Genomic DNA, 22,565 nt, shown 5'->3' with positions numbered 1-22,565 from the left:
TGAGCCAGTCATTTGCGGCGCGTCATAAGGTAGTCACCCATGTAAGTGATAACCACACTCGATGTTGCTTAGCTTGCGAGGCCCCACGAGATGGGCCTCATTGGTGGCGATGTTGGTGGCCTACCGTGATGAAATCGGCTCGCCTGCTGCTGCCCCGGTGACGGGTCATGAATGGTGACATCGCAGCGTGTCGAGAGACGGGCGGCAGCGGGCGGCTTGGAGGGAAAGGCCTTCTTCATCCAGCAGTGGATTGACCATGGCTAATGGAGTTGTCGTAGGCCGTTGTAAGAGACTGCGTGAGCCATGGAGGGGAGGGGTGAGGCGGAGGTTTGGGAATCCGAGTGCGCGTGTGGGTGTCAGATTTGTGTGGGGGGTTGGAGGAGTGAATGGGGTAATCGGAGGGGGTGGAGTTTGGGGGATGATATTCGACAGGGGATGAGAGTGGTTGCGGCGAGGTGGGGGGGAGATGTGAGAGGGGGGGGGGGGTAAGATTTGAGAGGTTAAATTGGATGGGAATATTGGATGAATGATAGGGATGGGGATGTTTGGGGGGCGGGGTGGGGGAGAAGATGTGGGGGGAGAGGGGTGTGAGATGAGGATGTGAAATGAGTTGAGGGCTGAGCGAGGTGTTGGCAGGTCGAGAGAGCAATGAGACTGGAGGATTACGTGAGATCGTCAGGAGGGGAGTGAGATGGAGGGGAGTGAGGAGGTGGGTGGGTGGGGGCTGTGGGATTGTTGGCGGGGGAGGGAGGGAGGGTTGTGGGGGTCCTGTTAGATGGGAGGGGGAATGAGATTGATGGTCAAGTGGGACTGAAGGGTGAATGTGAAATGGGGTGGTGGGTGATGAGAGGAGGAGGGGGGGGGGGCTGATGTAGGGGGGGGGGGTGAAGTGAGACTGGGTGCTGACGTCACAACAGGGGAGAGACGTCGCGCAGGTATAAATCGCGTCGCGTCGCGCCCTTGTAAACACCGCGCGCGTCACAACGCTGCCCGCTCGTGCTCCTGCGTCTCCCGAGAGCTGGGTGAGTGGACCGTTTTTGTTATCGACCCGCGTGTACCGACAGTCTGCGTGGGGGAACCCTTTGAGTATTTGTGTGTGTGTGTACTGCCATGTGTACTGGCGTATGGGGCTGTATCGGTGGCAATCCGATTTTGCCTTGAATCGATAAGTATTGTTTTTTTGCCGGTACACTGTCAGGCCGAGTCTGCCCTATGGGGGGGTGGGGGGGGGTATGCAAAAATCCCGATATCGGGAAGTCTAAAATCGAGTCAAGTTGATAGCGCAGCGCGGCATACAACGCAGACGCAGAAGCCTCCACATTCACGTGGTACACAACACAGGCGCGCGTGTGCGCGCCACGCACGCGCAAGGGCTGTGGTGATGTTAGCGAGCGCCGCGTTAAGGCTGGAAGGATGCTGTGGACAGATACCACACCGCCAGGCAGCTGTTGTCTCCACAGCCCTGATGGGGGGGGGGGGGGGCACAGGACTGGTTCAAATATTCCTCGCCCTGATGTTGGCCGTGAGCGGGAATCGTCACCGTCGTGTTTGTAGCGCGGTGTGCAGCAGTGGGCCACTGCACTGCCGGCTTCCCCCATCCACGCCGATACACTCAGCTCACACACAGCACACGCACAGCACACACACGCACACACACAGCACACACACGCATACACACAGCACACACACAGCACACGCTACATCTCTCTCTCTCACAGACACGCTCGCTCACGTTCTCGCACGCCTTTCACAGACGGTGCCATGAGCAGTGCGCACGAGGGGGTTCGCTGACCAAGCACCACGCCCGGCCACCTTTGTCTCCCCAGGTGCTCGATATGAGGACCGGTTGTTTTTTTTGTTTAATATTCGCCACTGTTATTGACCGTGAGCTGGAATCGAACGCTTTGGTCGGCCGGGTTCCGTAGCAGAAGGTGGTGCTCCGTTAACCACCGCGATGACAACTACCCAGCGTCGCACGCACAGACACATCCACAGACACATCCACAGACACATCCACAGACACATCCACAGACACATCCACAGACACATCCACAGACACATCCACAGACGCATCCACAGACGCATCCACAGACGCATCCACAGACACATCCACAGACACATCCACAGACACATCCACAGACACATCCACAGACGCATCCACAGACACATCCACAGACACATCCACAGACGCATCCACAGACGCATCCACAGACACATCCACAGACGCATCCACAGACACATCCACAGACGCATCCATAGACACATCCACAGACGCATCCACAGACGCAAAGCGGAACAAAGATTCCCCGCCACCGCGGGGAAAGTGCAGTTAGCGAGCGCCTGGTTCCCCCCATAGTTGATGTTTACACAAGGACAAAGATCCCCCGTATAGCCTTAATAGACTGTAGGGGCAAGTGCTGTTAGCGAGCAGCACCTATGAAGGCCGGAACGGTACACGAGGGGGTGGGTGGCCAAGCACCACGCCCGACCGCCTTTGTCTCCCCAGTGGCGATGTTCACTACACACCGCACCGGGTACTCATTTGAGGCCGAGTCGACCTAGGGTAGGCCCAGTACCGGTTCAGACAATCGTCACTGTGGCGTTGGCCGTTAAGCGGGAATGGAACCCGGGTCGCCGGGTTCATAGCGCAGCGCAGCGCTAACCACAACACCACCGCTCCCCAACTATGTTTGTTTGCACATCACACCGGAACACGCGCCCCGTGCTGCGATACACGAGGCGAGTGGAGCTCCGCTTCCCTCCATCCCCCACGGGATTTGCGAAACCGGTTTATCACGCAGTAATTAAATAAGTAATGTGTCGCCAAACTCGAAGCAATATTATTAACTGCGGAGACGGAAATAACCCAGCGAAAATAACAACAACAACAACAAATAAAACCTCGCTTAACTCGCGTCCCCATTTTTTTATTGTTAATAGATAAATTAACGTCAATTAGTCCACTGCGGGATCGAGGCATCTTCCACGTCTGTCACGGCAGCCCTTTGACCATACTTCACCAATCCGGTCAGTGCGGGTTGGTGTAGAGGAGATTTGGTTTGTTCCCCACCCCCACCTCTCTCGCGCCTCCGATTAGCACGGTTGGCTACGGTACGGTGCGAAAGAAGTTCAGCATGCACGCATACAGAAGAGGCGTGGGAGGGACAGACCCTCCCAACACCGGGTCAGCTTTCACTCGCCACTGACGTTAGCCGTGGCTGGAGTCGGTGGCGGGGAGTAATCGAAGCGCAAAGTGCCACCTCGACACCGTTGCCACCCTGACGATTCCTAGAATGGGCGAATCCGTGTCACTTGGTTTGCTTACTCGCGACGTTCATGGGGAGCGGTGGCGCAGCGGTCAGCGCGCTGCGCTACGAACCTCGCGACCCGAGTTCGATTCCCGCTCCACGGCCAACACCCAGTGACGATTATAATCTGAGGCGGTCCTGGGCGTCTCCTAGGTAGACTCGGCCTCCAAGTGAGTACCTGGTGCGGTGTGTAGTAAACATCGCCACTAGGGAGACAAAGGCGGTCGGGTGTGGTGGTGCTGGCCACCCACCCCCTCTCGTGTGCCGTGCCGGCCTTCACAGGTGCTCGCTAACAGCACTTGCCCCTACAGTCTGTTAAGGCTACAACGGAGGAATCTTTGTCTTTGGTGTGATGTCTGGGTGATTGTGATGCTGGTCACGTGATGTGGTGAACGTGCTTCGTGCTCGTCAGCCCCCACCCACCGTGGGTTCAAATCGGCGAGACCCACGGACGAAATCCTAAAAGTAAACTGAGACGGAAACCGAAAAAACCGGGAGCGGACCCCAAATAAACTTTGCGGGCCACGGGCGAGTCCCTTGGGGAGATAATCGGAGGGTGGAGGGGGTTACAAAATTAGTTTACGTCGCACCAATCGGTTAATGTACTCCACTTGGTGGATGAAATAATAACCTTAGATAGTTGTAAGTGTGTTCTCCCCCCTTTGTTACTCAGAGATAGTGGATCTGAATCTGACATAAAAAAAAACATAATCGGCTTGGAGGCCGAGGCAAGAAATTGCTGGTTAGACTACAATACACGGGGCCGGGTTTACTATTCTCGGGCAAGCAGCAACAACAACAACAAAAGTGAATCCGTGAGACACGCGCACACCCATTTCGTAAAACCGTGAGTCCCACTGACCCATCATGATACTCGACGTGTATCATGATGGGTGAGTGAGTCTCTGTGTGTGCCCACTGTGTCTTTGTCTTGTGGCTGTTTGCCGGCGTCACGTGCTCGTCACGTGCTCTCGGCGTGACGCGGTCCTAAACCGTCGACGCCGCCGCCGCCACGTGTCCCACCTCTCTCCCTCCCCCACAAGATGAATTGGACACCTGGGCACGCGAATTTTTTTATTAATCGGTTTGTTTATTGTCAAATCCATCGCCACAGACGCGGAGGATTCGTGTGGAGGAGGGGAGGGGGTGATGGTGTGGATGGGGGTGATGGTGTGCATGTTGTGGATGGGGGGGTGGTGTGATGGGAGGGGGTGCTGTATTGTGTACTGTAATGTGAGTTGTGGAAGGGGGTGCTGTTGTGGATGGGAGTGGTATGATGGCAAGGAGTTATTGTGATTAGTAGGGGGTATGTATGATTTAGGTGCGTTGTGATGGCGGTGTGAAGCGGTGGCGCAGTCGTGGGTCATCTGCCACCCGAGTTCCTGGCCACAGCAAACATCAGTGGCGAGGTGATATCTGAACCGGTCCTGGAGCGCTTTCCTTCATCAACCCGTAGTGACCGACCTGGTGAAGTATGGCCAAACACCCCCCCCCGCCCCCATGACCTACACGGCACGGGGAAGCCTTCATCCAGCAGTGGATTGTCAAAACATCTCTCTCTCTAAAAAAAAATCACCAATATTGTTCAATCGATCGGCGAGCTCGCGCGCAGTGGGCGTGGCCGTCTGCACCAATCGACCAATCGCACGCGGCGGTGGTGGGGTGCGCGGGCCACGTTATAAAAACAAAAATCAAGTTTTTGGGTGCACTTTGAGAAAGTGCTCCCCGCGGGCTGCCGTGCGGCAAAGCGCGGAGAGCCGCAACAGCTGCTGTCGTGTTGCTGCCTTTTGTCTGCGTGCACCTGGTGGTGGTGGGGGGAGGAGGATGAAGGGGGAGGGAGGCTCGGGGAACGTCGCAGCAGGTGCAGCGCGAGCTGTGTTTACCTGGAGAGGAAGAAGGAGCGAGAGCAGAGAGAGGTGGGGGGGAGAAGAATAATAGGGTCATGGTGCAGAGGTTATCAACAGGCGGCCCTTTGTTAAGGATTCGCCGTCTCGTATTCACCACACAGTCAGTGCATTGCGGCTCTTGAAATATTGAGTGATTGTTTTTTTAAAACCGAATTATAACTAATTGTATATTATTGTTTATTTGGGGGTTCCGACCCGTGGGCTTGTGTTTTGGAGCATTAAAGTTTGTGACCTCTGCGAGAGGGAAGATGATGAAGACGGTACACATGGGGGTGGTGAGCTCGAGAGACGAAGACACGGGTACTGACGAAGACAAACGGGGCGACACGTAGACACGGGATGAAGAGCTCAACGCAGACACGCGGGAGACGCCGATTAACGCACTGAGATGCAGCGTCGACAGATTGGGGACAAAGCGACAGACACACGGACGGAGACGCAGATGGGTTGCACGGACACGTGGTGAGATGATTACCCCGCCAGGTGCAAGGTGAGCGCCTATCAACGGACAGCCAGCAGCACCTGGAGCTGGCAGTGCGGGGCACGCCATGCAACACCCCCCCACCCACCCCCCTCTTCAACTAATCCCGAACCGCTACGATGGCTAGGAGATGTTAACTACCTCGCCTGGTGTGCAGGAGGTCGTGGGTTCGATCCCGACCCTGACGCCTGCTGCTGAATATTTGGAGTTTGCGTCTCTCGCCCCGTGGTTGTATGGATTTTGCTCCGGATCCTCCGGATTTTCCCTCCCACATTCAGAATCAACAGCACTCGTTTAGAGTATTTGGGTGCTCTGAATCTTCCACGTGATTTGATACGCCATGCCGTTGAGCTATCATTCGTGGCCAGGTCGCTTCTGAAAAAGAGTTGCATAGTTCGGTGGGACTTAACTGGCAAACATAAAAAAAACCCATGATAGATGTTTTCTGGGTTACATCGCGTAAAATATAAATGTGTAGTTAAACCCGATACAGTAAACTAGTAAGGTTTGTCACGTAAACAACACGTGTCCAATTCGTTATGAGTTCAGCACACCGGTGTGTTGGAGGGTAAACCCACGACAACATCAACAATTCGAGTACGACGTTTCGCCGGCAATTGCAATCAGCTTCGTCATAGTATTTATTTTATTTGCTATACAGCCAAATAATACGACAAATCGCTCACCTTAAACACCCAGTCGTTCATACAAGTTGAAGGCAGTATAGTACTATAGTAATAGAGCAAGTGCAGAATCACTGAACCGGAATTGATATCTTGAAAGCGTTTAGCGCGGGGCCCGCAGCTACTACATATGTAGCGACTACACGTGCAGCTACTACACGTATATTAGCTACTACACGTGTATTAGCTACTACACGTGTATTAGCTACTACACGTGTATTAGCTACTACACGTGTATTAGCTACTACACGTGTATTAGCTACTACACGTGGTGCAGCTACTACACGTGTTGCAGCTACTACACGTGTTGCAGCTACTACACGTGTTGCAGCTACTTTTGCTCCGAGGATAATTAATCCGGCGTTTATGGCGTGGCAGGCCACTTGACGGTCGAACTCGCAAACGGATCGTTAAGCTCCCACCCACTACAAGCGTCTCATTTTCACTGATCGGGTACCAGACTGCGTGTGGGGATCGGGGGCGAAATCTTTAACCTTGACAGCAACGCCGCTGTGAAGGCCCTTGCAGTGACCGAGGCGAATGAATTAATTTTACTTTAATTGTGGCCCGCCAAACAAGACTGGTGCGCGAGTCCTAATTCAGGACTTGAGTAAGGAAGCGGCGCATGAGGCGCGTGCTTATTTTCCTTTCCCTCTCGAACGTTTGACCCTTCCCAATGAGCCCCCCGTGCCACTTCTCGTTGTGTAATTGACCGCGTTGGTACAACTGGGTGTTTCACAACGCAAGGTGTAATTAGTATGATTTAACAGCGGCGGATGCAATCAAGGGAGCGTACACCTTCAGAATGTTCACACTCGAGCGCTCACGTATGTGTCCCAAGAGCGCCTGATAAAATCCACTGCTGGGTAAAGGGGCCGTCCATAAATGACGTCACGCACCTAGGGGGAGGGGGGGGGTCAGACATTTGTGACGAGGGCGGCGGGGGGGGGTTTGAGAAATGTGACGTCACATCAAAATGCGCAATTTTTTAAAATAAATAGACAACACGTTCTACTTAATCAAATATACTTTTTTAATAAATGTCTTCTACAACATCAGAGTGCAGCGGCACATTAAATACGCACTACAATGACAATAGTTTAAAGCGATTTGAAGCATATATTTTTTTGGGGGGGGGGGGGCAGAGCTTTGTGACGTCATATTTGAGGGGGGGTCTGACTTTTTGTGACGCCGTCTGACGAGGGGGGGGGGGGTCAAAAATCGTCAAAAATCGCGTGACGTCATTTATGGACGGCCCCAAAGGCCGTGCGACGAGTAACCATACTGCACCATGCTGGTCAGTGCCTGTTTGGTAAAGCCGTAGACGTGGGAGCGTAGGAGTACAGTACAACAATGTAACTTTCTACAATGCCCACCACGTGGCCCAGCAGCAGCCTATAGCACCTGTTACAAGTAGAGTGGTCGCCCAGCCGAGGAACTGTCGAAGGCTCGAATTTAATTTGCTTCCACGATCTGACCAGCCCATACTGGACATCTGCGATCATAGCTCATCGGATTCCTCTTGCAGTCGAAATAAGGATTCTGATTCTGAAAGAGTTTCACGTGACCCCTGTTTACAGCCATTAAGGGCGCTTCTGCCAAAACAAAAACAAGAGCTTTTTTTCGCTCGTGAATCTCATCGCAACCGAATCACAGCAAAGTGTGTTTAATCCCTTGGAGGGGGGGGGGTGTTTTGTAATAATTGAGCTTTTCTAACGATGCTAATTTAGAAACTGATTTCCCATTTATGTGTAACGCGACGCTTCCCGGTGCATAATTAAACACGAAATTATAAGAGGGGAAAAAAAAGACCGAGGAAGAAAAACCGTGCATATGCCCGACTCTGCAACGCTTTTTCGACCATGCGGGTTTGTACTCGGACGCGTTTAATGTCGTAGAGAACACACGCAGGATCACGGCATAATTCAACCCGTTGAGAAAATAAAGTGGGGGCCGTTACTGGGCAGGACACGTCGCCACAGAAGGGGTCGGCAACCTGCGGCCCCTTTATGGACTGAATCGTGACGCGTTGCGTGTAATCTACGTATTCGCATGCTTTGCGTGAGGCCCTTTAAATATTGAGTTTTGTATCAAAATCGAAAGAAAAAAATGTCCGGGGCCGCCCATAAATGACATCACGCGATTTTGGACGATTTTTGAGCTCCCCCCCCCCCCTCGTCACACGGCGTCACAAAAAGTCAGACCCCCCTCAAATATGACGTCACAAAGCTTTGCCCCCCCCCAAAAAAAAACACATTTCCATTTTGAAAATAAAACATGCTTCAAATCGCTTTAAACTATTGTCATTGTAGTGCACTCTGATGTTGTAGGAGTGTTGTTATAACAATTAGTGCTATTACAACAATTCTATATTTAAAGTTGCGCATTTTGATGTGACGTCACATTTCTCACCCCCCCCCCCATTGTCACGCATCGTCACAAATGTCTGACCGCCCCCCCTAAGTGCGTGACGTCATTTATGGACGGCCCCTCCCTCGTTATTTCGGTGACCGATCCCTGGTCAAGAGCAATAACAGGGTTCTGGTCAATTACGTTGAAAGCGTTCCCAAAGCACGTCCACGGACGAGATGGAGCAATGAAATCGGCTCATCCTCACAATCCATGGAGTGAATTATTTATCGTCATCAGCCACCGTTCTTTTATTTCCCCCCACCCCCCCCCCCCCCACTTGCAGCCAACATCAGTGTCGTATATCCACACCTCCAACTCGCACGGTTGGCTACGTACGATGCGAAAGAAGTTCAACACACACGGCTGGATGACAGCCATCCCAAGCTGAGATGCAATAACTGCAATCAATGTGGCACCACGTGCACACTAACTTAATTCCCTTATTACACGCTTTCATTTAACTCACTCTGTTGTTGTTGTTTTGATTTAAAGCTTTCGTGACTGCATGGATTCATCTTCTCGGTTCTTTCGGCAAAGTCACGTAGAAGGGAAATAATAAAATAATACAAATAAAACATAATAGCTCAACTTATTGGAGGATATATTGAGTACATTGATTATATTGATGTAGTTTATATTTAGTTCTTTCACATCGGTTTATTGTATGATAGGTGGATAGTTGCAGTTCTTTAGCGTTAATATACTAAATGCCTCTGTTGATATGTAAACTCTGACTTTAACATAGCCACTTCCGTGACCAGTTACATGCTAAATCCTCACACTAACATCATGCTAATCTCCCAGTAACATGCTAATTTCTCACTTTAACATCCTGCTAATCACTTAGTGCCTTTCAGTGTAATCTTTCATATAATTTCCCAGTTACATGCTAATTTCTGACTTTAACATCCTGCTAATCTATCACATTAACATTGCTACGTCAATGCTAAATTATTCTGTTGATATGTAAACTCCTTTGTCAAGGCGCTCTGCTCCTCCCACCCAGCTTAAAAGTCGCTGCCAAGCTTGGCAGTGTTCATTGGAGCGCTGTCTTCCCGACAGTTCTGTTTCTTCACCTGAAGGCGGCTGCTTGTGTTGTGGCCGAAACGTCGTGATAATTGTATGTTATTATGTTTTTATTTTATTATTTCCCTTCTACGTGACTTTACCGAAAGAACCAAGAAGAAGGTTTGTTGTTGCTGTATCACAAATCTTGTAACTCAATGTTAACCCACTTCCCAATGTGGCATCGGCTGCAAACTTGGTATACTTATGTCATGCTGATGACAATTCTATCATAAAAAAAAACACATTTTTAAAAATTATTTTGTGTATGTTATGTTTCGGCTTGGGTCTTACTGTCCACGCTAAACTGACGTTGGCTGTGATTGGCCCACGGTCCCCTTACGTCGTGGCAAGCTTCGGGGCCACTTCCCGGAGTTCTCCCATTACTAGTACATTTCATAAAAGCGTGGTTTTAAAAAAAAGATTTTTTTAAAATTTATATTATTTCTGGGCGTTTTCACTCCGCCTTTGGCTGCCGCTCCATTGTTAGCATCGACCATCATCATCATCTTCCCTCCCTAGCCGCGATGCGTCTTCCTCCTACAGAAGGGCTCATGGTTGGAGCCGGACGCCTGCTGCTGTGAGCAGTGAGCACACGTGTCGTGCCTCCCATGACACCTTGCGGTCAACTGTTGCAATCTCTGAGCCTGCCCTAATTGCTGTACTAATCAGGGGTGTAACGAGCTGCAGCACACACACACCCACGGAGAGATTGGACGAATTGTCAGTATTGGGAACAGATTCGATTCAAGTATTGATTTGTTTAATCTCTTTCCGTCCCCCCCCTCCCTCCCACCGTCTCGTTAGCATCAGCTGTGGTTGCACAGCAGCAGATGCTAATGTTGCATTAGCGTGTTATTTACATGGATATCTCGTTTGGCGATCTCCTGCTGAATGAGGGTCTGCCTGCGCCGTAGGGCTAATTTAGCATATGATTTGTGTTTTTAATTAGCAGTTAATTAAACCTATAAAATGTTATGTACTTACACATGCTTCGGTTTAAATCGATGCTACATTTGTGTCCTGTAATGTACATATGGTGTATTCCTGAATTTTTTTAAATCGATATTGACCCAACGCGTATTGGAAACCATATAATATTTTTTTTTCTAACCATTGCGTCCTAACTGTGCGAATCGAGTTGTATTGCAGGGTGGATGATTATGAATTTCAGAGTTTTAATTCTCAAAAAAAATTACAGCCCTTGGTGGCCAGGTAGCTCAGAAGTCGGAGTGCTGAGCTGGCTTCACTGCGCAATAATCAATGCCGCCTGCGATTTAAACCAGTTCTAGATTTAAAGCTTTCGTGACTGCAAGGATCCATACTCTTTGGTTCTATTGTTGTTTTATTTTTTACCTACGTGACTTGACCGAATAGAACCAAAGATTTAAACCAGGTTAAGTGTAGTTGGTGAGTTGGCAACGCACACACACGCGCGCGAAAAATATTCACGTTTTAAAATTTGGTGCTGATATTAACTTGGCTAAATTCCAGCTCTGGAATTAATTACATTCAGGCCTCGATTTCCGAACACCCGCGACCACGCACCGGTCAACCGGCCCCACGAACGAATTCTGGTCGTAAGTCGAGGACTGCCCGTACAAACAATTCAAACTTCGGGTTTACGGTCATGTGACGAACCCAATGAAGTGCTGCCCTCTACAGCACTGCGTGTGTGCACCAGAGGGTGATTCGATGGGAGCTCGCATCACAGGTAGCGCTGCGATATTGTACTCCGTGGTCCTCTTACTCCAATATAAAAGCTTGCACTGCTGTGCGAGAAATCCTACCGGATGCTTTCTCAGAACACGACCTCGATAGCACAACAAAAATTGTACAATAGAAATAACACCTTTTTTTAAACCCAAACACATGCTTTACTGAATCCATTAACATTTTTCTGTCTTGTTTTTTTCCTTGCTCCCCGCACCCCCATACCTCACTCCCTCTCCACCAACTGCTACCCTCTCATTTTCAGGATTAATCTCGGAAGCCTTCAAAGAATCTGCACGCATCGCAGGGTTGGACCAAAGTTCTGCGACGTTGCTTTCCTCGGCTTCTTCCTTTTTCTTAGTTCTGTTATTTTCCCGTTTCGTGACAAGGAACAACACCCAGACTCCCTGCGAAATCCGGTTGGGGATTCTTAAAGCGCCGGTGAGAATACAAATCGCGTGACGCGATTGCCTCATCCAGCGCAGCTCTCCTCTGCGTCCTCCTCCGCCGCCGCGCCGTTCACTCTCGCCGCCCTGCTCAGCCATGGAACACCTGGAGGAGGACCTCACGTGCCCCGTGTGCTTCTCGCTGTTCGAGGAGCCGCGCGTCTTGCCCTGCTCGCACACCTTCTGCCGCCGCTGCCTGGAGAGCGTCCTGCAGGCCACGGTGGAGCAGTTCCCGCTGTGGCGAGCCCTCCGCGTGCCCCTCAAGTGCCCGAGCTGCCGCCACATGTTCGACATGCCCTCGGCGGGCCTCTCCTACCTGCCGCTCAACTACTCGCTGGTGGCCATCGTGGAAAAGTACCGGCGCCAGCAGAAGCTGCAGCGCGAGCGCGAGCTCGCCGAGTCGGCGCGCCCGCCGGCGTGCGCCGAGCACAGCGAGCAGCCGCTCAACGTCTACTGCCTCACGGACCGCACGCTCGTGTGCGGCTTCTGTCTCACGCTGGGCGAGCACCGCAGCCACGACATCGAGTCGCTCGCGTCCGCCTGCGCCCGCGAGGGCCGCGTGCTCGAGGAGAGCACGCGAGCGCTGCTCTCCGACGACGACGACGAAGGCGACGGTGGGGGCGCCGGCGCTGGCGGCCCCAGTAGCAGCGGTGGCAGTGACGACGACGACGACGACGACGACGTGATGGGGGTAGCCGTGGACCAGCAGCGGCGGCGGCGGCGGCAGCAGGAGGAGGGAGTTGGAGATTCGGCCACCGTTTCGGATCCAGTTCCGGAAGATGGTGGCGATGCTCATCGTGGTAACGATGGTGACGATGCTGCCGAGGATGACCAGCAGCAGGAGGAGGTTGAGGAAGAGGCTCAGGATGTGGAGCGGCAAGGGGAGCGTCGCAGGAGGAGGACGACAAGCGGCGGGACGAGCGAGGAGGAGTTGGGGAGTGGAAGGGAAGATCAGGGAGGGGAAAATGGACGGGGAGACCGAGCTGGTGGGGACGAGGCGGTCGCTCGAGGGGCCAAGGAAGCGGTGGACGAGCAAAACGAGGAGCAGAATCGGAGCCCGCGACGTCGAGCGAAGCAACGTCACCCGGGGCCCTGGGCCACGGCGCGAACCCAGCTGCTGGAGCTCGAGGCGCAGCGCGCCGGGTACGAGGTGCTGGTGAACCAGGAGGCGGCGCAGGTGGAGGCCTACTTCGCGGCGCTGCGCGACGACCTCGGCAAGCAGCAGATGGCCGTGATGGAGTACATGGAGGCGGCGAGCCGGCATGCCTCGCTGGGCTACGAGCGCGCCATCGGCGTGCTGCGCGGCGTGCTGGACGAGCACGCCGCCGTGCTGACGCTGGCCGGGGAGGCCCAGGACGCGATGCTGCTGGGCGAGCCCGTGGCCTTCCTGCAGAAGATGCACGTGTTCCGCGAGCGCTACGAGCTGCTGCGCGCCGCCGCGTGCGCCGCCCGGCCCGAGCCGCCGAGCTTTGGTCCCCGCTGCCAAGACTACCTGGTGCGCGGCTGGGCCGACGTGCCGCTCGGACGGCTCGGGGACGCGCCGCTGCCCCGACTTCCGTACGACGACGACGACGACGAAGCCGACGGCAACGGGGGCGGCGGCGAGGACGATGGCGGCGGTGGCGTTCGGCGCGACGGCGGAGGAGGCCTGGGCGCAGGGGATTTGGGGTCAGCGGGTGAAAACGGAGCCGTCTACGGCCACAACCACCACCTGTCCGTCATCCTGGAGGAGGAGACGGAAGAGGACGACAACGTCGATGGAACTGAACAGAAGGCTGACGAACTCGACCTTGACCGCGGCTGGGTTGCCGGAGCCGGCGGACGAGCGTCGGCATCGCGAGCGTCAACGGCCGCCGACGTTCACGCGCTTCTCGACGGCGACGCGGATGACGGCGTGACGGAGGAGGAGCTGGCGACCGCGTGGCTCCCGTTCGAGGTGGAGCAGGGCCTCGTCCTCCTCTCGGCCCTGGCGAGCCTTCGCTGGGCCGACGCGGCGGCGCTGGCGGTGCGCGCCGCGAGGATCTCCGAGGCGTCGGCGCGGAAGGTCCTCGGCCGGGGCGGCCGGGCCTTGCTCCGCGCGCTGGGCCCCGCGTCCTCTCCTCGGCCCGCGCTCCTCCTCCCTGCTCTCTGGCTCTCCGTCGCCCTCTTCCTCGCCTTCTGCTGCTGCTGCTTCTTCGCCTCGCTCCTCGGCCGCGGCGAAGACGGCGCGGCGGCGGCGCCGGGGAAGCTCGGGGCGCCGGGCGCCGTGGGGCTAGCGCTGCTGCCGCTGCTGCCGCTGCTGCCATGCGTCGCCGTGGTGGGCGCCAACGTCCTCATGCGGCGGCAGCAGGGCCTGGGGTGTGGCCGGGGGCCCAAATGGGCCGTGGGGTCCGTGGGGGCTCTGAGGGCCGTGGGGGCACGTGTGCGTGCCGCCCTCTAGAGGAAGACGGCACGAGGAGGAGGAGGGGACGACCAATTCGCCGCCCGTGGACACTCGGTAGCCACCAGATGCGGCGAGCTACCTGCTGCTAATGTAGTGGTTGGTGGTTAATTTAATCAGTTCATGAACCCAATCTATTCTCGCAATCGCGAGGCGTTAAATTGGACCGTGCGTGACGCAAGATTAGTATTTTCGCTTGATTTTTTTTTTATTAGCCGTGAGGTGTTGGGGCTTCCGTGGCCCGGCGAGGTTGCTAGGTGGCCATAAAGATGTGACCGTGTACAGCAAAGTAGGTGGCTACTCTGTCCTTTTGCTTTGCTTGTGAGTTTTATTTGGGTTTATCCCGCCCTCAAAACGCCTCGCGGGGGTGACAGTTGGTCAAATATCCCAATGCAGCAGGCAGGACCTTCCTGAAAAAAAAAAGGTCTTGCTTGAGACTCTGAGACATTTCTGCATAAAGGCCATTGTTGTGACTTACACAATTATAGAATTTAAATTATCATTTTGGATTAAATGGCAAACGCTAATCCGAGACCTATTACAATTTTCTTGGATAAAATAATGTCTTTGTTTCGTATTGGTCCCGAAATGGATCATAATAAAAATAATAATACTGTGGTGAAAATTACAAAAATGCTGTAATTGTAATACTTCGCAAGCAACTAAATCTGTTATCTGTGATAGTCGTGGGGCGCTCAGACTTCTCCATCAACTTGAATAAAATGAGGTGTTCGGAAGATCGATTGATCGAAATCGCCAATTCGGCGAATCTGCCACGGAGCTGCCTATCCGCCCTACCATTTCTAATGACCCCGGCCGCGTGATGCGACCCGCGCCTTCCAAAACCGTACAACGGATAGGGGCGCGCCAGGCGCGGAAATTTTGGGGCGCCTCTGCTTCTGTGTCACGATGCTCGTCTCTGTTCACGCGTCCCGAGAACAACTTCGTGAGCTCGCCGTCCGTACGGGTGAACGACACCCGTACGCGACTCGAGGAAGGGCGTGGACATGCGCCGTGGATATACGGGGGCTGTGCAGCGTTTGGTGGGTGGGAGGGGGGCAACCAGTGGGGTAATGCAAACACAAAAAAAAAACCACAGTATATTCCTGGAGCTATACTCTTCCACTTTCGCCAACCCACACTACTCGAGCGGGATTGTGAGGCGTGGCAAAATAATCGCCCCGTTCCCACGACTCGCACGGCCAATGCGGGGAGGGGGGGGGAGGCCATCATCCATCCAGCAGTGGATTGACCACCAAGAGTCGTGCCGAACGTGGGAGGGGGGATATTGCGGGGGGTTCGTCCGCTGAGTGGCCCGGAAAATATTCACGAGCCCCTCTGCGCCCCCTAGTGGCGGGATTTGAACTCCTGTTGTGCCGCAATATCCAATACATTGACGCGCAGGGCCGATTTGTTAAACTGGAGATAGATGGCTTCATCTCAAGGTTGTGATCCAGAGATTTTCTGGAACTCCGCCCCAGAGAGCTCTCGCTCGTCATACTTTTTTTCCCCCCTTGGTCATTACGAAAGTCAACTCGATTCGTAACTCTTCCTAACCCGAGGTACGTCACTTGGTCGACCACCCTACGATATGAGTGCTGAATGTAGACCGGCAGAGAGTCTGAAATGTATCTCAGGCACGGATGGGTCCACAACTAACGGCTACACTTGGGGTGAGGAGTGGTGGCGCAGTGATTAGCGCACTGCGCTATGAACCCGTTCACTTGTGTTCAATCCCCGACCACGGCTCACATCAGTGGCGAGTGATATCTGAAGCGTTCCTGAGTATCCCTTCTCCACCGACTCACACTGGCCAGCATGAAGTATGGATAAGTAACCCCCAACGACCAAAACTACTTTTGGTTACACGGTTAAAGATTTCCCACTTTAACGCTTTTGTATAGTCTTTGTAGCGATTATGGAGGTCGCCTCTATTTGAGTTTATTTTGTGTATGGCTTCTATATGTGATAAGTTAAGCTTTTAAGTTGCTATCATTCCCTTCCTAAAGGTAGTGTTAACTAGTTGACCAATGTTATTTTAATGATTTGAAAGCTGGACTTCAACGAAGCTACTCCAATCTAAGTGTTTTGCCACTGCATATCAATGACAGTGGGTGGAGCAGTGGCGCAGTCAGTTGGCTCACTGCACGTTTAGGGTTTTTGGCTGCTACACATTTCCACGTGATAAGCCACTTTGTTTAGCTATAGTTTGTGGCCTGGTCGCTTCTGAAACAAGAGCTATATAGCTCGGTGGGTCTTACCTGGTACAATAAAAACATACTCTTTGGTTCTTTCGGTAAAGTCACGTAGATTAAAAATAAATGAAATAAAAATAGTAGATCACGACGGTCGCTTGTTATTGCGATCGAAACGTCGTGATCTATTTTTTATATTTTTATTTTCCATCTACTTGACTTTACCGAAAGAACCAAAGAGTATGAATTCCAGCAGTCACGAAAGCCTCTAATGAAGATCAATACAAATATATTTGTACTCATAAACTGGGCCACCGAAATTCGATTCCCGGTTACAGCTAACATTGGTGGCGAGTTATATCTGGTCTGGTCACGGGTCGCCGGAGGATTGATACGAGCAGGCTGCCGACATGGCCAGTTTGCAGCGACGTCCAGAGGTCGGCGACTAGGCCCAAGTCTTACAGCCAGGTGGCAATGATGCCGATGAAACTGCAACAGCGGTCCTTGACGGATGCGTCCATTTTATGTAGCAAGAGGACTCCTTAAATCTCCATTGCGGGAAACTGGAGGTCGGACGTCGATTGTGTGACAGTCATGGGCGTAAGCTCGCAGCAGGAAGGAAGCGATGGCGAGGTGCCATGATGACTTGGTGACCATTTGCGTTGGCATATTTTAATCGAGCAGCGGATTGATCACAATTGAGAGTCCGGTCTCATCGGTGACGAATATTTGAGGCTTGTGAGTGATCAGAGTGGTGTTGTTGTACTCGTGGTGGTGGAGTGGTTAGCGCACTGCGCTATGAACCCGGCGGCCTGCGTTCTATAACCTGGCCACGGCTAAGGTCGGTGGCGACTGCTATCTGAACCGGTTTGGCTCTCGCCGCCACCCTCTTCCGCTTCACCAACCAACCTGCACTGACTAACGTGGTGAGGGGGACGTGTGGGGAAGATTTAATCCAGCAGTGAATTGACCAAAGGTCTTGAAAGTTTAGCATACTTTTTTATACTAATACGAATGGCTGTATTTATGGGTTCGCGGTGTACTTTTTTTGTTTAACGAAATTAAAGCAATTTTCACAATTAACTATTTAACAACCGTAACTACATTTTGCACATTTCAACAATGTTTTAAACTTAAACAAATATTTCATTTCTGCTCTTGGTTTTATTAATATAGACTTGGACCAAGTTCCTTGCACCAACCGTTGTGATAAGTTATTCATTATCTGTGTGTCAATGTCCGTTTTCTATTAGTACTTAATTAAGAAATAGTTGCTATGTCCATAAGTAATTATTAAGTGTTTGTAAATGAACGCTATCAAGTGATTAAAAATAAAAATTCTGAGAATAACGCGTCAGCAAATCTTGTGTTGGTCATCGGCGTTTCTTGTTTTGCTGATTCATCTTGACCCCACTTTGCAGCCTTCACTAACGAAAGTTCTTCAATCACTTCCTGGAGTTTATTCCTATTGAGCGTTAAAGAGGCAGACGGAAGCAACACCTAATATTGTAATAGGACAAGGAAGACGAATCGTGCATATGAATGTGTTTTTTTGGAGCACTTTCTAAACGTGCGTTAGTTCTCAAACATTTAATTATTATCATTAGACCTCCTTTGCCAGTACCAAAATGTAATAATAGGGTTTTTCCCCTTTTTTGTGGCAACAAAACTGAAACCTTCTTACAAGGATCCATGTCTGCATTAACCACAATACCTGCAGTCAAAATGCAAACAAAAAACATACTATGATAATATATGCATTGTCCTTGAAACTGATTGGTCCACACCAAGGGACGGCTTTCTTTTGAGCCTCGACCCAATTGGTGCTCGACCAGATGACGCCAAAAGGCCCTCATTACTTTGATAGTGCATTGTCTTTGAGCTGTACTCCTTTTGGCGTCATCTGGTCGAGCACCAATTGGGTCGAGGCTCAAAAGAAAGCCGTCCCTTGGTGTGGACCAATCAGTTTCAAGGACAATGCATATATTATCATAGTCTGTTTTTTGTTTGCATTTTGACTGCAGGTATTGTGGTTAATGCAGACATGGTTTTGGTTTTGTTGCCAGAAAAAAGGGGAAACCCCCTATTATTATATTTAATTATCAATTAGACCCTTGGCGCTCGTGCCAGGTGCGCCGGAAACACAATGGAGTAAAAAAAAAACGTAGACTCGATGGTTCGATAACACGGGCATTGACAAAATGGAATAAAAGCTGAAAAGTGTGCAAAGAAGCAACTTTTGAGTGCATGCTTGGAATTGCAGACAGAGGAACACGTGGATTCGATAACACGCGCACACGTTAAAGACATCGTATCGATTTAGGTTGAGAGGTGGGGGGGGTGTTTGGGCAGCACACGTTGCTAGATGGTATGGTAATCAGGCTTGTGGTCGAGACACGATGGACTAGAAGCCAAAAAAGAGAATTCTTCCGAGAGAGGACGTGCCGTCGCAGAGGATGGAGAGATGACATTGGCTCACTTGGAGAAGCTGGGTGGATTTGTTTGTTAGTGAAACTGGGATGGCGATGGCTTGGAGACCTTCATACAGTAGTGGGTAAGATCATACCTACATGCCGATGATCATGATTGGTGTCCGAAATTTTTATTTCTAGTTATGTTACGAGTCACCCACCCTTGGTGATTCGATACGTTTTCAAGATGAGATCTAAAAAAATCGTAGCGGCATCTATCGGTTGCAGGAATCACGCGAACTCCACATAAACGGATCTAACAAAGGAAGGTGGGCGCAGTGGTAAATGCACGCGTCTCCACGAACCTCCGTTAAATCTCCTGCCGCGGCTGACACAAGTGATATCTTTACAATTAAGCGATACCCCGCGTCACCTGGTTCAATTAAAGTAATGCCCGTTGTGCAAATCCACAGCGACTATCCGTGAAAATGTCTCCCGCCTCTAGCCCCTCCACTAAAATAGTATTAATAACGCGCTCCACACTCTATAGTACAGTATTCCTTCATTCTAGAAGAGAGATAGCAACCCAGGGACGCGAGACGGATGCACAGTCGTGTGGGAAGGCAGCAGCCACGCGGCGTCAAATCCCACCCAACCGCAGAGCTCTGCCGTCCTCTACATATGAAGATGTGATTGGCCAATGAATTGGGAGGAAAACCGGAGCAAACGGCCCGTTCCCGCGTGCAGATGGAACAGGTGGAGTCCACATTTTTTTGCTGCACTACCTTCTGGCAAGCCAGGGGTATGGGCACTTCCCCAACGCCCACCGGATTGGAGTGTTCACAACATTTGTGTGACCCCCGCCTCCGCAGTGCTGGGGATCACAGGCCAAGTGCATGGCCACCACCGACAGGTGAAATCAATGCAGTCCCCTGTAACCGGTAGAGTACTTTAATAATAAAAAACCCTCAATCAATACAAGAGGTACAGGCGCAGCCCTGAAATCGCTTCTTCACATCACTCATGACGGAAGGGTCTTCGCTCGAGGGGAACTATAGAGAGCCTGTCTACAGGGTGTTTGGCCTCCTCTTCCACGTTGGCCAGACGCTTGGAAGAGGCGGGAGTTACCCACACTTTACTCCACTGCAACTTGCCTATCGACTAACTGGGGGACGGGGCTATGGAAGAAACGCGCACACCGCCTCAACTGCCGCGCCGCGAAATCGAATCGAGCCGGCGAACCCACTCTGATCAGATCGCAATGCCATCGCGATAATCGTTGCACCAGTTTTTTCAGTTTTTTTCAGTTTAATTTATTTGGTATAGCGCTGTGAGCCATTCGTCTCTTCAATCGGGTGCAACCGCAACAAACAAAAAACATGAACAAGAAAACATCTTAAAGTGACCACGACAGCGTCTGAAAGCTTTGACTCGTACGGTCCCCTTCCTCTCAAGAGTGCGGTCCTTTGCGGCCAAGGGAGGGCCACAGTGAATCGCGAAGTGGCACCGCTGAATTAATTTGCAAAGGAAGAGCTGGGATGGCACGAGGGACTGCAGCAGGGTTGTAAGCCTGAGATAAATAATCAGTTTGCAATAACAATGGGAATCGTTTACAGCGTTAGTCCCACCGCGAGATGAGGGCCTCTTTCCACGCCGCGGAATTCGGCCGTGGCGATTGTTTGACCATACTTCACCAAGCTGGTCAGCGGTGGTGGGCAAGAGGGTTCTGCTATCACTCTCGCCACCGATGTTAGCCGTGGCCTGGAATCGAACTCGGGTCACCGAGGTTCACAAAGCGCAGTGCTGCTCATCACTGCTCCCACCGCTGCCATCATCATGACCCCCCAGAATGAGAATGGATTTGTGTGAGCGCTCTGCGTATTTACGATATAGAACGTAAAAAGATGTTTGGGGGGGGGGGCAAAACGAAAAAAACCCACACACAAAAAAAGCAACAAATAAAGTGCGTAACCGACAACATTATTTTTTGTGCGACCGATTCAAATAACAATAATGAGAATAAAAAAAAGGTGCGAATAACGAATAACGGACTCTGGCTTTAAACAGAGAATACGCCAGCACCCACCCCCTCCACATGCCCATATTAGGAAGGTCCAATCAAAAGAGAGGAAACGGGGGGGAGGGAGGCAAGTGGCGGCGCTCGGGGGCCCAACGTGCAACGGTTATAATTTCAAACGGGGAGCGGCCAATCAGCAGCCTCCAAATTTGCTCCGCCTACGTCATGCCCATATATGGCGCCCACATTCAAAACTGAAAGAGTGGAGGATGCTATATATATTTAATAATAATAAAATTTGGGTGGATTCAGAACGGAGTTCTTAAAAATGAATTTTCTATACAGTATATATAGAGACAATAATAAAGGTGATTCCTTTCTCAAACGCGCATTTGAGGCTTGTGGCTCAATTGTGTATACGCCCTGGAGGCAGAGTGGTGGAAATTGTACATTCCTATGGCAGGGGATTGAGTTTATCCACACTTTTATCACTTTACCATCAAAATACTAAATAACAAAAAGCATATCAAAGCGAGATAACGTTGCTCATAACTCCAGGGAGACATAGAAGAGGGTTAATCAAAGGTTAGGCGACGAGACAGCGAGCAGAGAACAAGATTTTGAGAATATGAGATTAATAAATCGTAAACGTTATCACTTAATTTTAAATAAAAAAAACAGCCAATAAGCGTTCAGTACATGGCGCCCCGCCTATTTTATGCCCAAACAAGGCGCCTTAATTGAGGTTAATAATAAAAAATATATATTATTTTCCTTCTAACGGGTCGCGCTTTTGCATTTTATAAGCCGCTTTTTGAAAGAAAAAAAAACCTCTCACGTCAAACATTGAACCCCTGCCCACTCCATGTCCATATAAAGGCGCCATAATTTAAAAATTAAAAGACAACCAATCACGTTTTGTTTTCAGGGTCGCGAGCCCCCCTTTGCCCCCCCCCCCTCAGGTCCCCCACACCCCCCAAGGCCCCCCCCCCCCACCTCCTCCACCACCACGCCCGCTCATATTTAAGCACCTGTGGGTTGGGGGGGTGTGCAAAAAAAAACCCGCGCGTAGCTTCCCCTGCCAGCCAATCACATCGCGTGGAATTCACCCCCCCCACACCCAGCCACCACACTCCCCCCCGCCACACCGCCCCGCAGCCGGCTACGGGGGTATTAAAAAAAAGCGCGCGTTAATTCGAAAAGACGGCTCCAGCCAATCGCGTGGCCCCGTTCGGTCGCTCCGCCCACGCCATGCCCTTATAAGGCGCGAAAATTTGAAAATTGAGCGCGGCGGTTTGTCCCAGGGTGCAGCGCGTCGCGACGCTAACGGCCGCGCGCGCGCCACCCCGCCACAGGCGCCCGCCGCCCCGCCACGCCGCGCCCGCGGTTTTTTCCCGTGAATTTTTCGCCGCGGATTTTTCGCATTCGCCGGGACGCGGGGGCCACGACACCGCCCTCAGCCTTCTCGCTCCTCCTCGCCTCTTCCTCCGCTGCTCGCCCGCGGGGTG

At 51.8% G+C, this 22,565-nt stretch overlaps 1 protein-coding gene and 1 long non-coding RNA gene across 6 annotated transcripts in view; both read left to right on the top strand.

Annotated features, from left to right (window-relative positions):
- The first annotated feature begins 897 nt into the window (after positions 1 to 897).
- Positions 898 to 17,979, top strand: LOC116944369 (uncharacterized). Of its 3 annotated transcripts, XM_076068598.1 has the most exons (3): positions 904 to 1,022; positions 4,630 to 4,780; positions 11,835 to 17,979. In XM_076068598.1, the coding sequence occupies exon 3, from the start codon at positions 12,113 to 12,115 to the stop codon at positions 14,432 to 14,434; it is 2,322 nt and encodes a 773-aa protein (XP_075924713.1). In that variant the 5' UTR covers positions 904 to 1,022; positions 4,630 to 4,780; positions 11,835 to 12,112; the 3' UTR covers positions 14,435 to 17,979. The 3 variants fall into 3 exon arrangements, with proteins under 3 accessions (XP_032813828.2, XP_075924713.1, XP_032813829.2); XM_032957937.2 differs by lacking the exon at positions 4,630 to 4,780 and having other exon boundaries at positions 898 to 1,022; XM_032957938.2 differs by lacking the exons at positions 904 to 1,022; positions 4,630 to 4,780 and adding an exon at positions 5,170 to 5,705.
- A 4,280-nt stretch (positions 17,980 to 22,259) lies between these two features.
- The window catches only part of LOC116944405 (uncharacterized), a 39,194-nt gene continuing 38,888 nt past the window's right edge, over positions 22,260 to 22,565 (top strand). Inside the window, exon 1 of one of the 3 annotated variants that reach the window (XR_004403088.2) lies at positions 22,260 to 22,562. This is a non-coding gene — a long non-coding RNA (uncharacterized LOC116944405). The remainder of the gene's footprint in view (positions 22,563 to 22,565) is intronic. The other 2 variants (XR_004403092.2, XR_012942542.1) reach the window with 2 other exon arrangements.

Source organism: Petromyzon marinus, chromosome 21 (assembly GCF_048934315.1).
Source record: "Petromyzon marinus isolate PM22_M1 ecotype Great Lakes invasive population chromosome 21, UKy_Petmar_22M1.pri1.0, whole genome shotgun sequence".
Taxonomy (NCBI): Eukaryota; Metazoa; Chordata; class Hyperoartia; order Petromyzontiformes; family Petromyzontidae; genus Petromyzon; species Petromyzon marinus.
Note: the sequence above shows the minus strand (reverse complement) of the source record. Positions and strands in the feature narration are given on the sequence as shown.